At 41.5% G+C, this 17,985-nt stretch overlaps 1 protein-coding gene across 5 annotated transcripts in view; it reads left to right on the top strand.

Moving 5' to 3' along the window:
- Positions 1-17,985, top strand: part of LOC126279011 (protein FAM110B) — a 1,155,794-nt gene that overhangs the window by 1,100,223 nt on the left and 37,586 nt on the right. For all 5 annotated transcript variants that reach the window (XM_049979391.1, XM_049979392.1, XM_049979394.1 and 2 more), the window contains one exon: positions 1,554-1,885. In XM_049979391.1, the coding sequence (XP_049835348.1) occupies positions 1,554-1,885 (332 nt within the window). The remainder of the gene's footprint in view (positions 1-1,553; positions 1,886-17,985) is intronic.

Below are 17,985 nucleotides of genomic sequence, written 5' to 3'. Positions count from 1 at the left end.
AACTCCTTTACTACTTTAAGCGTCTCATTTCCTAATCTAATTCCCTCAGCATTACCCGACTTAATTCGATTACATTCCATTATCCTCGTTTTGCTTTTGTTGATGTTCATCTTATATCCTTCTTTCAAGACACTGTCCATTCCGTTCAACTGCTCTTCCAAGTCCTTTGCTGCCTCTGTCATCGGTGAACCTCAAAGTTTTCTTCTCCATGAATTTTAATACCTACTGCGAATTTTTCTTTCGTTACCTTCACTGCTTTCTCAATATACAGATTGAATAGCATCGGGGGGAGACTACAACCCTGTCTCACTCCCTTCCCAACCAATGCTTCCCTTTCATACCCCTCAACTCTGATAACTGACATCTACTTTGTGTACAAACTGTAAATAGCCTTTCGCTCCCTGTATTTTACCCCTGCCACCTTTAGAATTTGAAAGAGAGTATTCCAGTCAACATTGTCAAAAGCTTTCTCTAAGTCTACAAATGCTAGAAATGTAGGTTTGCCTCTCCTTAATCTTTCGTCTAAGATAAGTTGTAAGGTCAGTATTGCCTCACGTGTTCCAACATTTCTACGGAATTCAATCTGATCTTCCCCGAGGTCGGCTTCTACCACTTTTTCCAATCGTCTGTGAAGAATTCGCGTTAGTATTTTGCAGCCGTGACTTATTAAACTGACAGTTAGGTAATTTTCACATCTGTCAACACCTGCTTTCTTCGGGATTGGAATATTATATTCTTCTTGAAGTCTGAGGGTATTTCGCCTGTCTCGTACATCTTGCTCACCAGATGGTAGAGTTTTATCAGGAATGGCTCTCCCAAGGCTGTCAGTAGTTCTAATGGAATGTTGTCTACTCCCGGAGCCTTGTTTCGACTCAGGTCTTTCAGTGCTCTGTCAAACTCTTCACGCAATATCGTATCTCCCATTTCATCTTCATCTACATCCTCTTCCATTTCCATAATATTGTCCTCAAGTACATCGCCCTTGTATAGACCCTCTATATAATCCTTCCACCTTTCTGCTTTCCCTTCTTTGCTTAGAACTGGTTTCTCTTTTCTCCAAAGGTCTCTTTAATTTTCCTGTAGGCAGTATCTATCTTACCCTCATGAGATAAGTCTCTACATGCTTACATTTGTCCTCTAGCCATCCCTGCTTAGCCATTTTGCACTTCCTGTCGATCTCATTTTTGAGACGTCTGTATTCCTTTTTGCCTGCTTCGCTTACTGCATTTTTGTATTTTCTCCTTTCATCAATTAAATTCAGTATTTCTTCTGTTACCCAAAGATTTCTACTAGCCCTCGTCTTTTTACCTACTTGATCCTCTGCTGCCTTCACTATTTCATTCAACAAAGCTACCCATTCTACTTCTACTGTTCTTCTTTCCCCCATTCCTGCCAATTGTTCCCTTATGCTCTCCCTGAAACTGTGCACAACCTCTGGTTCTTTCACTTTATCCATGTCCCATCTCCTGAAATTCCCACCTTTTTGATGTAGATACCGATATATTATTGTAAAATGAACGCCTCTCCCCCACGAGTGCATTTGCATGTTGCAGATATCCACCAGCACCACCACCAATACCAGCAGCAGCAACACCACCACCAGCAACAGCAGGCGGCGACCACGCAGGTACTCGCGAGCCCTGGCCAGGGCCCCCGGCCAGCTCCACCTCCGGTGCCACCTCGCAGCCCCCGTGCCGCCGCCCCCGCACAGCGCCGCAGTGGGCCAAACGCCACCGGGGGCGACCAACTACAGACCAAGCTGCGCCGCCTCCTCAATGCGGACTCCAAGGAGAACGTCTTCGTGCCACCCTCTACTTCGCCGCCGACTGCGCCCACGCCGCCGCCACCGCTCTCGCCTCCGTGGGACGATTCCGAAGTCAAAACGGTAAGCCATTTGCACGCATTTAGACCTTATAAGAGCAAATCTTGTAACTGGACCAAATTGTACTGAAAAGAATCGACGCTCGACACAGAAAGAATGGACTTCATCCCACATGGAGCAACACCACCTAGACTACAGGCCTGCGCGCACGCTTGTGACGTCACATACTGATGGCCAGGTCTGTACCGGAGCGCTCCTGTTAAGCACTCTGCAGCTATACGAATTTTACGGGTTTTAGAGCTGACAAGGGAACCTCCCAATCGCACCCCCGTCAGATTTAGTTATAAGTTGGCACGGTGGATAGGCCTTGAAAAACTGAACACAGATCAATCCAGAAAACAGAAAGAAGTTGTGTGGAACTATAAAAAAATTAGCAAAATATACAAACTGAGTAGTCCATGTGCAACATAGGCAACATCAATGACAAATGTGAGATTAGGAGCGCCGTGGTCCCGTGGTTAGCGTGAGCAGCTGCGGAGTGAAAGGTCCTAGATTCAAGTCTTCCCTTGAGTGTAAAATTTAATTTTTTTTTTTCGGACAATTATCAAAGTTCAGGCATTCACACATAATCAACTTCGCTCTCCAAGATTCCAGGACATGTTCAGATTTGCATGGACATATGCAGAATTTGGCGGTCTACACAAGGAAAATTTTGAAAACGTGAAAACCGTTAAAAACATGTTTTAACAGAGCACAGGTAAAACTGTGCGACTGTGAAACTGTTGCATTCATTTGTTGCAGTTTGTGTGACACACTCGTATGTTTTCATCACTTTTTTGGAAGTGATTATCGCATCCACAACATAACCTAAATCGGGCAAGGTAAAACCCATTCGCCAAGTGTGCAAGTTAGGTGTGTCACAACATACTCCTGTCATGTGACGCACATGTCGTTACCAGTGTCGTATAGAATATATCAGACGTGTTTTCCTGTGGAGGAATCGGTTGACCTGTGACCTTGCGATCAAAAGTTTTCGATTCCCATTGGAGGGGCACGTCCTTTCGTCTGCTAATCGCACGGTTTTGCGATGCGGACGCAAAAGACAGACACTAAACTTATTACAGTGAACAGAAACGTCAATGAACGAACGGACATATCATAACTCTGCTAAAATAAACTTTTCACTCCAGGGAAGACTTAAACCAAGGACCTCTCGTTCCGCAGCTTCTCACGCAAACCACGAGACCACGGCGCTCCTGATCTTGCAGTATCATTTATGTGGACTATCTTGCACATGGACTACTCAGTTTGTATATTTTTCTTTTTTTTCACAGTTCCACACAACTTCTTCCTGTTTTCTCGATTGATCTGTGTTCAGTTTTTCAAGGCCTATCCACTGTGCCAACTTATAACTAAATCTGAGGGGGGTGTGATGGGGAGGTTCCCTTGTGAGACAGCATAGGGATTCTCGTGCTTTCCTGTCCTACGCGTCCTTGTAATGAAAATGTAGAAATTTATATCATTGCGTAAAGTAACTGAACAAAACTGTCCTATGTTATTTCAAGATGTAAAATTATTTTGACGATCTGCATTAAATACGCGTTTTTGGGATTGAACACAAACAGTAATTGTAAATTCTTTCACCTTATGAGCTACGTATTCTTGCAGTAAGAAATCGGCAGTATGCAATAACGAGCAGACGTTTTTGGTTTTAAATAAAGCAGCTGGAGCTCCTACAGAATTTAAAAATTTGTTTCTCTGTTTATTTTCGTAAATTTTCCTCTCCACTTCAATATTTGCTGACCTCACACGAAACTCAAATCATTCGACGAAGTGGAGCACCTCCTGACACTGTTTAATAAATCAAAAAAACCCAAAAAATATTTTATTTCCCCGTTTCTCCAGAACTTTAGAACCTTAAACATGAAAAGATTGTTTCTCCTATATCCTTGGCGTAAATTCGTGTCACAGAGTGCCGTTAATTTAATCACAATGCACTTACATTAAAATCCTGCTTTCTATACTGCTTAATCTGTCGAACACTGAATTCATTAAAGCAATTTTCTAAGGTAGTTTACTCAAATTGAAATTATTTCTGAATAGCTGTATGTGTGAAACTGAACAAAATCATTCTGTAGCTCTTCCAAATAAAAGTACTCGAAACTCAATAATCTGGTAGGAATGATAAGGAATACTAAACATTTTCGAGCCACACTAATTAATATAACTATTCTGTGTGACAATAGTTGCTTCATATTAATCTCACAGCAATGGTCCAGAATTAAGAAACAAATTATACTGGCACATGATACATAATTGCTTTTAAAAACAATTGGCAAATGTGATGCAATTGAAACAAATAACACGCTATAATTTTTTTGTCCTCTACTTACCCTTGAATGATGCGTAGACACAAGTTCCTGTCTGGGAATAGCTGCAATCCAGCAATTTCTCAACTTCACACATTAGGTAAATCGAAACATGTGCACTTTCATGCCTTTTTGGAATTTATAATTTCCCTGGCAAAAGGAAACGCAACACTTGTATCCCATACTTCAAAGAACTGCACGTGATTATTGTATGAAATATATATCACTTTCATGTGGCACACACTTTCAACACGACATTCACGCCAACAGGACTGCCGACTACAGATAAGATGGACAACAGTTTGTGACGACACGTGCCAATATGACTGTTGTGTGTAGGCCTTGCACCTAGAAGGCTTTTCATGAAGCACTCACAAAGTTTTAATTAATACCTCGAAAAAATAAGTTATGTAATTAATTTTTTTGTTAGTTTGCAGAAACATGCCTGCAGTCCTAGTATATATTGAAATCACCATGCTTTGATTTCTAGGGTACAGTAGTTTTTCTACTAGCTTTGGTCTGTTAAGGTTGTATCCGCATTACCTGTACACTGGGTGTGTTGCATACCTATCGGGCGTTACCTTATAACGATCACTCTCTTTACGTATGTGATCAGTGTCTTACCAGATTCACCTACAAACTGGAAGCAGTGAACTCATTTTTAGAGTGTAATACAGACTTAAGCACCAGAAAAGAGCAGAGGCTTTATATTGCCAGAGCAATTGGAATGGACAGAGACGAAGTGAACTCTTACTTTGACCTGCTGACACAAAACGTTGACAGAAAATTGGTTTTTGGATAAACCAGATAGTATCTACATCTTAGATGAAACTGGTCTCCAGTTAAACAACAAGCATGGGAAGGTTGTGTCAGCTACAAGAAGCTGAGTTGTTATGTTATTACTTCTGTTGAAAAAGGAGAGACAGACAATAACTGTTACTGCCTGCTGTAACGCTGAGGGAGATTTCTTACTACCTTACTGTTTTTTCGAAGAGTAAATAAAATAACAAGACACTGAACATAACAAGCATCCATGATCAGTTGTTATGAAAAAATACTCCGCTAATGTCAACTCTGATATTTTCATGGATTGGTTCAAAAACAATTACCTTTCTAGAAAGGCACCTGGCTCTGCTCTGCTTCTGGTAGATGGTGATGGATTGTAGCTAATACAAGCAAAGACAGAAGAATTACAAGGCAGCAGTTTGGAGAGTTACTCAACGCATGGACTCATGCTGCAATTGTCAAGATTGGTGTATCTGTATTTAGAGCTATTGCAATTATCTCACTTGATAGAGCAGTAATTCGTAACCATGCCTCTGTGTCAGACATTAACAATACTGAGACTGAACTCCCAACTGTTGAAGATGTCTTTAAAAACTTGACTCCAGATCAGCCATCAACATCAACACCTAAAATGAGTTTGTTTACAGGACACCATTCTACTTGCAAACATTCACAAATTTGACTACTGTTCAACCAACTGCACATGTCAGTTGCAGTGTAAATGACAACTCAGTGGCTCCTCATGGAAAAACTCCATAAAAACTGCTGGAACAGATTTAACCTGTTCCTGCACTACTTCAGAGAAGTAAATCCAAAAGAAAACAGTCAGCAATGACTGTAACATGCAGTGAGTTTATTAGCAATGAAAAGAAAGAAAATCACTGAAGGAAAGAAAAAAGGAAAAGTCTGTGCACAAAAAGATGTAGCAGCTGAAAGAAATCAAATCCCCAAAACCAGAGGGAAAAAACTGCCAAAGAAGCTTCTGTTTGAAGACACAATTAAAGATGATGATGATGATGATGATGATGATGATATTTTCCTACACAATAGTTGCCGTGATGGATTAAATTTTGAAGAAAATGAATGTGTAGAGTGCCTTGAACTTTATCTCTGATTGGATTCAGTGTTTAGGATGTTCTAGATGATGTCATGAATCATGCACTCTAAATGAGAACATATGTTGCTTTTGTGGACGGTTTAAAAATAAATTGAAAATCAAAAATCAGAGTGAATGTAATTTTCATTGTCTTTTGCATGTGGCCATCTGTTACCCTCTTTTGTGACATCTTGCGCAGCATTCAATATTTTCTTGAAATTTACAAGCCATTGTGTAAGAATGTTCCTTTGTCATAAAGTCTTTTGTAATACGATAATTTCTGTAACAATGTACAATTTTCAGACCACCAATCTTGCTTAAATTTATTGCAATTTAAGTGTTATATTGATAAAAATTAAAACTAATTTAAGGGTTATGTTGATAAAAATTATACAATAAAAATTAATTTGAAAATATGTTCAGCATCTGTCCTGCCTTTACCTTACAGCCGAAACAAAAACTGCCCTCCTTCATAAAGTAATGTATCAAGCGATAATTGGTTTTCTGCTTTTGAAGGAGAATAACACATTAAAAATCCATGCATAGTTGGTGAAGCATATGGCAACTGTCACAGAAGCACATTACTGAAAACCATCCTGACAGGTTACAGGAGTCGATCATAATGAAGCATTGTGGAATGCTGCTCACAGAGGAAGTTTTTGAGGGGAAGTTTTTGCTTCACAGTAATGCCCTAAATCATTCTGCACATCATACAGTCACACATGCTCCTATCAAATTTTGCCATCCAATGACTTCTCCCTCTTCCCTCAGATAACGAAACCATTGCTTGGCAGTCATCTTCAGAATAGTCAGCATGGATTCTGAAAATATTGTTCTTGCAAACCACAACTAGCTCTGTATACTCATGAAGTAATGAGTGCCATCTACAGGGGATGTCAAATTGAGTCCATATTTTTAGATTCCCAGAAGGCTTTTGACACCATTCCTCACAAGCATCTTGTAACCAAACTGCGTAACTCTGGAATACCACCTCATGATTTTCTGCCAGAAAGGTCACAGTTAGTAGCAACAGATGGAAAGTCATCAACTAAAACAGAAGTAATATCCTGCGTTCAAACAGAAGCAATATGCGGCGTTCCCCAAGGAAGTGTTATAGGCCCTGTATTGTTACTGATCTATATTAACTACATACAAGACAATCTGAGTAGACGCCTTAGATTGTTTGCAGATGATGCTGTCATTTACCATCTTGTAAAGTCATGAGATGACTGAATCGAATTGCAAAATGATTTAGATAAGATATCTGTATATTGCAAAAAGTGCCAATTGACCCTAAATAAAGAAAAGTGTGAAATCATTCACGTGAGTACTAAAAGAAGTCTGTTAAATTTTGCTTACACAATAAGTCACACAAATCTTAAGGCTTTAAATTCAACTAAATCCTTAGAGATTGAAATTACAAATAACCTAAATTGGAATAACCAGACAAATAATGTTGTGGATAGAGCAAACCAGAGACAGCGATTCATTGGCAGAACACTTAGAACGTGCAACAGGTCTACTAAAGAGACTGCTTACACCATGCTTATCTGCCCTATTCTGGAGTACTGCTGTGCGATGTGGGATCCGCATCAGGTGGGACTGACGGATGACATCGAAAAAGTACAAAGGCAGCAGCTCATTTTGTGTTATCGCGAAAAAGGGGAGATAGTGCCACTGACATGATACATGAATTGGAGTGGCAATCATTAAAAAAAATCATTTTTTGTTGGGATGGGATGTTCTCATGAGATTTCAATCACCAGTTTTCTCCTCCAACTGCAAAACATTTTGTTGGCAACCACATACATAAGGAGAAATGATCATCACAATAAAATAGGAGAAATCAGGGCTCACACAGAAAAATTTAAGTCCTCACTTTTCCTGCGTGCCATTCGAGAGTGGAATGGTAGAGAGACAGCTTGAAGGTGGTTCATTGAACTCTCTGCCAGGCACTTTATTGTGAATAATAGAATAATCATGTAGATGTAAATGTAGAATGACGACTATATGATTTATTGAGATGGATCATTTTCTGAAAAACCAAAACAGACTTCTACAGCCAACATCTGCAACAAGTTACCCATAGTTGGGAAAATTTTGTCACATTGAAGGATGAATATGTACAGAACGATGAACACCATTACCAAGTTTCATGACTGTGCATTGATTTTTTTTTTTTTGGAGCGCATGCACTTGTGTGTTTCGGCATATGCCCTGCAATTGATGTTTTAAATTTCCTTGCACAGCATTCTCTTGCTGCAGTGTTATTTTAAAAGAACAGGGCATGCACCTGTCAAAATATCAGCGTTCATCAAAGACCCCACACAGCTGCATTGCTGTAAGTTGTTTGAACATATTACCTGCTGGGAGAAACTAAAGTTACAAAAGTATGAAGTTCTTTGATAAGCTCACACATCTGTGACCTAATGGAAAAATTCATACAACTCTGAATCATAAGGACCTACTGCCTATAATGAACTTGATTTGTGAGACTTTTACATAGCCCAGACAGGAGATTTCACTGTAGAGGATGATGTGGAAGATTTTGAAACCAAGTATAATTCCAGTATAAAATATGTTCACCATAGTGCAGCTAAGTGTACATAATGGAAAAATAATTTAACTATTCAAATCAGTTTTAAAGAACTCATTTTGTGAATTAAACTTTCTTCAAAGAAGGAACCAAGCCTAAAATACATTGTCACTTACGACTTACTTACTATTAGAAAGAAGGACTTCCAAGTGAAGATACTGACGTCAAAGAAGATTCTCCACTTTCTCTGGGATTATCCACATTCAGCTGGTGACACCTTGTAAGAGTGCTGGCTAACTCGTGGAGAGTACCCAATCATGATACAGTGTTTTATCATGGGCTGTTTGGTCTGTCTTTTATCCACTCTTGATTTGAAAGCATCCTAAAGGGCTATTAATCACTGATATTGTACCTAGGCCATGTCAGATCCTATTGGCAGTTCCACAGCAGCTGCCTCCCTGTGAAGTCTGCAATGGTAGTGGAGCATGATTCACCAGTTTGGCTGTTTCTAAACACATACTAATTAATGGAAAATCTCATATAAAGATGTGAAACAATTACTAACAAAGAGATAGAGGGGCTGGCCAGTACTTACCTCAGCTCAGTACAGCCGATAGAAATACAAAAAACACAAAAACAACCCAAAATTTAAGTTCCTAGCTTTCGGAATAAATGTTCCTTCATCAGGGAGGAGAGAGGGGAAAGAAAGGGAAGAAGGGAAATTGGATTTAGTTACTCACAACCCAGGTGATGAAGCAACAGGGAAAGGAAAACAGGAAAGGAAGCAAGGATGGAGGCATGGTTGTCAGAGGGAAGCCAAAGATATTCTACTGTAGGTACTGTGCCAGCTTCAAACCAAAGAGGATGCATACAGAAGTAAAGAGGTGTATAGTATAAAGATGTAGGATGAAAAGATGCATGAATGGCTACCGTAGCCAAACTGCAATCCCACATACTTTTCCTCCGTTCCTGCTTAACCTTTGGAATTACCCCTAAAGGACTTACCTTAAAAGTTCCCATCTCTGGGTGCAATTCCTCCTTCCACAAATCTCTCCTGGAGTTCTAGAACCTTCAATCCTTAGCCCTTACCCAACTTGTCCTGAATCTCTACACTACTTCATGTAACCACCACTCCCAACAGCTCCTATCTCTCTTCAAAGTCCTCCACGTCTCAAACCCTTGCTTGGAGAACACACTCAGGAACATCATCCCAGAAGCCAGCTGCAAACTTGAGTCCCATGCCACACACCACCTGAAAAAAACTATCCACAGTGCTAGTGCAACACCTAAGAAGTGGGGTCCCTCTCCCTATCCCTCACAAACACCAACCACAACAGAACCGTCAACAAACCCCCCTCATAGCCAACAAACCTAGCCTAGCCACCCTACTCAATCTCCCCAACCCAGCACATACCCCACACAGACCAAATCTCAACTATAACCACAGTCAAATGCCACATATCACCAACCCCAATTCAGTTCTAAACCTCTCATCCAGATCCCTCTCTCCTCCAGAGACATCTGTTCTATCAAAAGGCTTAACCTTTAGCCCCACACCTAAATTCAACCACACTGCCCTGGTTAAAGATCTCCTCTCATTCACCCGGAACCTCAACTGGAAATATCACTTCACTACCCAAACACAGCCCCCAAATACTAGACCCAGTGTTGAACCTTGTCTAGAACAGTTCTGACCGCCTTCTCAAAGGGGTCCTCCTCCCCCCAAAACCACCCCTTGCAGACATTTCAGGAATTCCTCACATCCAGTGTTGCCTCCCAGTCCTTCTTGAAGAACATCCCGACAACCCCCAACATCACCCCAGCTGAATCCCGTGCCATTAAGCAGCTGAAAACAGACCGCTCTATTGTAATCCTTCCGGCGGATAAAGGCTCCACAACTGTGGTACTTGACCGTGTGGAGTATGTGGCAGAAGGACTGCGTCAACTCTCCGACACCTCAACCTACAAAGCTGTTACCCAGGATCCCATTCCCTCCATCCAGACTGAGCTGCAGAAAATCCTAAAAATCCAAGGTCCCTCACAAGGCCTCACAACGGCTTCCATAGACTTACTCACTGAGCCACGTACCCCTACCTTCTACCTATTACCCAAAATCCACAAAGAGAACCATCCTGGCCGTCCCATTGTAGCAGGCTTCAAAGCCCCAACAGAAAGTATCTCAGCTCTGGTAGACCAACACCTCCAACCTATCACCCGCAGACTCCCATTCTACATCAAGGACACAAACCACTTCCTAGAATGCCTCAAATCCATTCCCACTCCTCTCCCACCTGAAACCTTTCTTGTCACCATAGATGCTACATCCCTTTACACAAACATCCCACACACCCATGGTCTCTCTGCCCTTGAGCACTACCTCTCCCAACGCCCACCCGAAGATCTTCCAAAAACCTCGTTCCTTATCACACTTACCAACTTCATCCTCACCCATAATTACTTCACTTTTGAAGGCCAGACCTACAAACAAATCAGGGGAACTGCCATGGGAACCAGGATGGCTCCATCCTATGCCAACCTCTTCATGGGCTGCATGGAGGAGGCTTTCCTGAAGACCCAACAGCTGCTTCCCCTGGCCTGGTATAGGTTTACAGATGACATCTTTGTGGTCTGGACTCATAGTGAAGAAACACTCCTTAATTTCCTCCATAACCTCAACTCCTTTTCGAATCTGAATTTCACCTGGTCCTTCTCCAAAACCCAAGCCACCTTCCTGGATGTTGACCTTCATCTTGTTGAAGCTCACATCCCCACCTCTGTCCATATCAAACCCACCAACAAACAACAGTACCTTCACTTTGATAGCTGCCATCCATTCCACATCAAACGCTCCCTTCCCTACAGCCTAGGTATTCGTGGCAAACGTATCTGCTCCAGTGATGAATCCCTCAACAATTACACCAGTAACCTGACCAGTGCTTTCCTCTCCCGCAACTATCCTGCAGACCTTGCCCACAAACAGATCTCCCGAGCAATACATTCCTCCCCGTCCAACAACAATATTCCTACCCTCAGACCACATAGAAGCATCCCCCTTGTCACCCAATATTATCCTGTCCTCGAATACATCAATAAATTACTCCGCCGGGGATATGACTTTCTCAAGTCAACCCCTGAAATGAGATCATCCCTTGACAAAATTCTCCCCACACCACCCAGAGTTGCCTTTCGTCGTCCCCCTAACCTCCGTAACATCCTTGTTAAACCCTACAATATCCCCAGACTACCTTCTCTACCCAGCGGTTCCTACCCCTGTAACCGACCCCGTTGCAAAACCTGCCCCATGCATCCCCCCACAACCACCTACTCCAGCCCCGCTACTGGTAAAACATACACAATTCAAGGCAGGGCCACGTGTGAAACTACACGTCATTTATAAGCTGACATGCCTGCACTGCACAGCCTTTTACATTGGTATGACAACAACTAAACTGGCTGAGCGCATGAACGGACACAGACGAACTGTCCGCCTAGGAGATGTCCAATACCCAGTAGCGGAGCATGCCCTCCAGCATAATTCTAGGGACCTAGGAACCTGCTACACCGTATGCGCCATTTGGCTTCTCCCACCCAACACCAGTCCCTCTGAACTGCAGAGATGGGAACTTGCACTCCAGCACATCCTTTCATCCCGCAATCCCCCTGGACTGAACCTACGTTAAACAACCTCACTCCCATTTACTTTTCAGTCTTCTCCTCTTTCCCTTTCCTCTTTAGCCATTCATGCATCTTTTCATCCTACATCTTTATACTATACACCTCTTTACTTCTGTATGCATCCTCTTTGGTTTGAAGCTGGCACAGTACCTACAGTAGAATATCTTTGGCTTCCCTCTGACAACCATGCTTCCATCCTTGCTACCTTCCCTGTTTTCCTTTCCCTGTTGCTTCATAACCTGGGTTGTGAGTAACTAAATCCACTTTCCCTTCTTCCCTTTCTTTCCCCTCTCTCCTCCCTGATGAACGAACATTTATTCCGAAAGCTAGGAACTTAAATTTTCGGTTGTTTTTTGTGTTTCTATCGGCTGTACTGAGCTAAGTACTGGCCACCCCCTCTATCTCTTTGTTAGTAATTGTTTCTAAACACATACTTTTAGGGATGAGTTATGACTGCTCATGATGATTAGCTCCTTGATCACATACAATGCTTATGATTGTTATTGGCATTTTGATTTCTATTGTAAGCCTCAGTATCGAATTGACAGCTGGAACTCATCTCATTGTTGACAGCAGGATAATAATGTCTTCAACAATAAATAACCACCCAGAGAAATCTTTGTTACGTGTGTTTGTTGGTAGCTTTGTCAATTTGGAGCTCTTATGTTCCAAAGCCTATGATTGTGATGTATGCAAGAAGTCCCATTCAATAATAATATCATAGCTACATTCTGTTAAACTGATACATTCAGAGGGCTGTGCTCTATCAATGACATTCTTGCAATGCTTTTCCTGATCACTAGACATATTTCACATTTGCAATCTTCAGTATAGTTGCTTTTGTATCATAGAACACAGCCTTTTTTAACTGATAATGATAAGCATATTACAGAAAAAGAAGCCCTAGAGTCAAATATTGGGTGGATTTGTTGGCTGTCAGTGATGACACGAGATTTTGGTGGCTGTTGTCTGAAGAATATTTCCATCTGTACTGGCCTCACCTCCACTAATGGTCGCCTCGCTTAGTATTGCTGAATTTGGAGGCTAGGCTATGGTGTGTTGGGGAGTGACCTCATCCAGGGTATGACGATGAGCTTCATCCCACAGGTTGAACATAGTCAGCTGCGGCTGACTGGCTTGAATGGAACTATTGGGATGGTCGATGTTGATGTGGCACAGTAGTCATCAAACTCGCCTACTTTCTCTGAAGTAGCTTACATGTCCAAGGCATCTGCAGTGGAAACACACTGTCGCGTCCCAAGCGTGGGTTTTGCGAGGGATTGAGCGACACGGTTCGTAAACGGGAATTAGCCGGTTGACCTAATTGAGAGGGAGACTTTTGATCTGGCTAAGATGTTAAATTCCCTGGTGTGAAGGTACAAGGCTAGGATGTTGGTAGAAGTAAACTCGTATGGACGTTATAAAAGTTCTAATTTATTCATAAAGAATACAGATCACCCTAACTGCGTAGTGATTGTACCTACAGAATAGCCAAGCCCATTACAGAGACGGTGACTGACTTCCACCGTTCTGGCTGCCTGATAGAACTTTCCAGCACTTTGCTGCCCACACTAGCACCCTACGTCAGAGTCCCGCGGTCGCTGCCTAAACGCTCATCGGCGACTATCTCCAACTGTCTGCCTGCAGCCCGCCCTCAGCCCAAGTCGGCTGCTACTCACGCTGACTACCGTCGCTGCCTAAACCCGAGAGAGAGAGATCCCCGGAGCGGCGTGCCTCCGAGTTTTGTTAGCTCTTCCCCTTCGACCCCGCCAGCGCTTGGCATGACGTAGCGTCGAGTGCAACTTTTCCTTATTAGGGATTGTTTTAGTATTAACTTCAGTACTTTTCTTCAGAAGCTGGGTGGAGGGTAGAGGGGCCTCTCCCTATATGGTCACGCACTGCGTCCTGAGCCCTTCATTGGCTCCTCATGACGTAGTGCGGTCCCCACCTAGGGCCCTCTTTCTTTCTCTCTCCGCTCCCAGACTTCTCCCTCTAGCCAAGAGTGTTGATACTGTAAGTTATTGCTTATTAAGGGACCTGCCCAGAGCGCCCTTTTTATCTTAATAGCTGAGTCTGCTTCCTTGCTTATCACGCGCAGCTGCCTGGCCGCTTGGACCGCCGCCTCGGCTATCTGGCTGCGTCGTTATCTTTTGTGACCCCTCTGACACGCCTGGCGTCCCCTGTTAACTCTATCTCCCCGTATGATTTCTGGTGTATCGTCTGAGAACAACTGCATTTAGACTTGGCTTTTCTGCGGTTACAACACCTCCCCCGCCAGGGAAATTGGCGTTACTCCTCAGAGTAGCGTCAATTGTGACTCTTTTTTTTTTTCCATTACATGCTTTACAGATTTGTTTATTACATTAGCATCTGATATGTTATATTTTTCATTTTCATTTAGTAAAGTCAAATTCATTAAACACACAATAATACAATTACATTATACATGCCTAACATTCAGTTATGTCAAAAGCATTTGCATTAAAATCAAAAGACACTTTCATTGATACATACATTCACATTTCAATTAGAATTACATTTCAAATACAGTTACATTTCAATTACACATTTCAAATACAGTTACATTTCAATTACATATTTCAAATACAGTTACATTTCAATTACACATTTCAAATACAGTTATTTAACGTCTGTTTCTGAAAGCGACCGTATCACCTTGGTCTTTTCCACATCTTTCATAAATTACTATCTCTTCAGTTTCTTTATTACTGTGTCTTCTAGCTGAACTAGTCTCTGGGTATTGGTTCACTATGGTATTTCTTATACATACTTTTCCACAACAATCACTGTCTTCAAAATATTTCCATATACTTTTAAAACAGTCTTTACAACATTTACAGTTTTTACAACAGCATGTTATTATGATTAGAATAACTATTGATATGGCTACATACGTAGTTATGGAGTAATGTGTGAAGTACCTGGAGTATTTCATTTCCTCCTCTTGTCTCTCTACCATCTTCTGGACATCATCCAGTCTTTTTCCTGCGACTTTCAAGTCGTCTAACTGTGTTATTACCTGGTCCAATGGCAAATCTAATGCTAACGTTGAGACATTCCTTTTTTCCTTGTTTACCACGCAACAATCGAATTCTAGATTGATCTGCGGAACTATGTCTTTCTTCGTCACATTACTCTGAATCACTCGTATCTGTTTGTATGAACACTCTAGTGCCATACCCCTCACATTTACTGTAAAAACTAATTTTTCCTACCCCTTTTATTACTAGGTCCTTTGGTGGTTCCCTTCCACACAATACTGTTAAGCCTTCTTCCTTCGGTGCTACATATAGCCATTCGTTACTGTTTAGATGAGTCCAAAGGCTCTGATTCAGTGCGACTATTTTTCGCACACAATCTTCCGGAATTTCTCTTACCGGTTGCAACAATTTGGCTTCGCACTCTTCGTGGTCGAATGTTGACAGCAAGGCGAATGCTTGTTTGCACAGTCTCCTATTTTTACTTAGCTCCTTGCATTTTAGTTCCTCCGCAGAAAGTTTCGCGTACTGCCTTTTGGATTCATCTATTAGTAAGAATTCTTTCTCTGGCTGTATGTACACATATTTACCTTTCATGTTTGGAATTTCTTTTGGTAGTAGGAGTACTCTATACAAATTGAAATTGTTATTATTTATTAATGGAATATTAATTACATATCCTAGTATGCTACCCGAGATGAAAACATCTAAATCAATTATTCTTAACAATAGATAACCTGAGGACTCCGTAAGAGGAACAGGAAACTTTACATCTTTTAGTTCTTCCCGTATTAAACTTAGGTATTTTACAATTTGGACTGGATTAATTATATGAGGCTGTAGTATTCCCTTCTGAGCATTTACAATGGCATTTATCATTTGTTCGTATTCCTCTTCGATCTGACCAAACACTGCCGATAGTTGTAATACTTGCTCTGTTACTGTGGCGAAGGACGCTACACGTTTAAACCCTATATCGGTTTCCTTCACGTATTCCTTCATGAATCGTTCTAGTCTTTGCATACCTGTCTTCAGAACGTGCTCATTTGACTCTAGTGTATATACCGTCCTGTTTACTCCCGCCAATGTGGCTCTTACCACTGCCACCTGTTCCTTTGTTAGCCTCAACAACCCTTCTGAGTTTTTCTCCATAGCGTCTATTCTTTCCTTATAGTATGCTGCATCTGCTTCGTCCAACGTCCCGAACAGTATTTTACTTACCTGCCCGACGAAGTTGAATACTCCTCTCTTCCTTCTGGTCTCGTGTTTCGTTAGCTGCTGTACTAAAAGTTGCAATCCTGTGATTTTCTCCACATGATGGGTTACTTGTTGGTCTAGTACCCTGCATTCTATTAATCCTACATTTAATTGTGTTAGTGTTTTGTCGGCACCTTTGTACCGCTGCCCTACCATACCTCTCTGCATTCTGAAACCTTTCTGTTATTATATCTAGATTTACGTATGTGACTATTCTCCATGTGGTACTGTATATTTCTACCTGTCCTCTATTATCGTAATATAGTCCTGATGAACTCGGAAATGGCGTCACTTGGTACTCATTTGTTGCATGCTCTGATGCAGTGATGTAGTATGCTGTTATCACTATGACGAATTTCACGACCTGCCACTTGAGTGCCATACCTGAAATTTAAAAGAATTGTTTCAGCCTGTTGGCATGTACTTTTGTTTCCTTATTTCTTTTAACTTTTATTACTACGTTAGGACCTTCCACTTTTACTACTTCAAATGGACCTCTCCATTGTGAATCTAATTTCCGAGATCTACCCCGTCTCACTGACTCATCGTGCAGTAATACTTTATCTCCTACCTTGAAGTTTTTTGGATTTTGTTTCATGTCATACTGTTCCTTACTGATTTTCTTACTTCTTATAATCGAGTCTCTGGCCACTGTGGGCTTCCTGCATTCTCGCTCTTAGTTTATTTACATACATTTCATAATTGTAACTTACCTGCTGTGTTTCTTGCTGCAGTACTCCTGGTATGTTAACCTTTCTTCCGTATAGTAATTCAAATGGTGTGTATCCTGTGCTGCTGTGTGGTGTAGTGTTGAACACAAAAATTGCATACGGTACCCATTTGTCCCAAGAACTTTGATCTCCTGTTACAAAGTGTCTGAGATACTCTACAATAGTTCTATGACTTCTTTCTAGTGCACCATTTGATTCAGGGTGGTACGCTGTAGTATTTATACGCTTTACCTTCAACAATTTACATACACTTTTAAATACATCACTCAGAAAGTTAGACCCTTGATCTGTTAATAATACTGATGGAATTCCATACCTTAATACTACGTTTTCCACAAATGCCTCAGCTACTGTTTCGGCATCTTGTTTGTCAATTGGGATTGCTAAGGTAAATTTACTCAGATCGTCTTGGAATGTTAACATGTACCTTTTTCCTGTATTAGATACATCTAGTGGACCCACTATATCCATCGCACACTTTCCGAATACTGTTTCTGCTGTGTCTGTAATTTCTAAGGGCATCCTAGTTTTCATTTGCGTGTTTTTATTCTTTTGACACGATGGGCATTTCCTAATGTAATTTTCAATGTCACGCTTCATTCCGCGCCACTGCTTGTATGCTTTAATTCTTTCGAGTGTCCTGTGCATTCCTTGGTGACCTCCCAAGGGATTGTCATGCATTTCCTTTAGTATATTTTCTTTTTCTTCGGGACT

Source organism: Schistocerca gregaria, chromosome 6 (assembly GCF_023897955.1).
Source record: "Schistocerca gregaria isolate iqSchGreg1 chromosome 6, iqSchGreg1.2, whole genome shotgun sequence".
NCBI classification, from domain to species: domain Eukaryota; kingdom Metazoa; phylum Arthropoda; class Insecta; order Orthoptera; family Acrididae; genus Schistocerca; species Schistocerca gregaria.
Note: the sequence above shows the minus strand (reverse complement) of the source record. Positions and strands in the feature narration are given on the sequence as shown.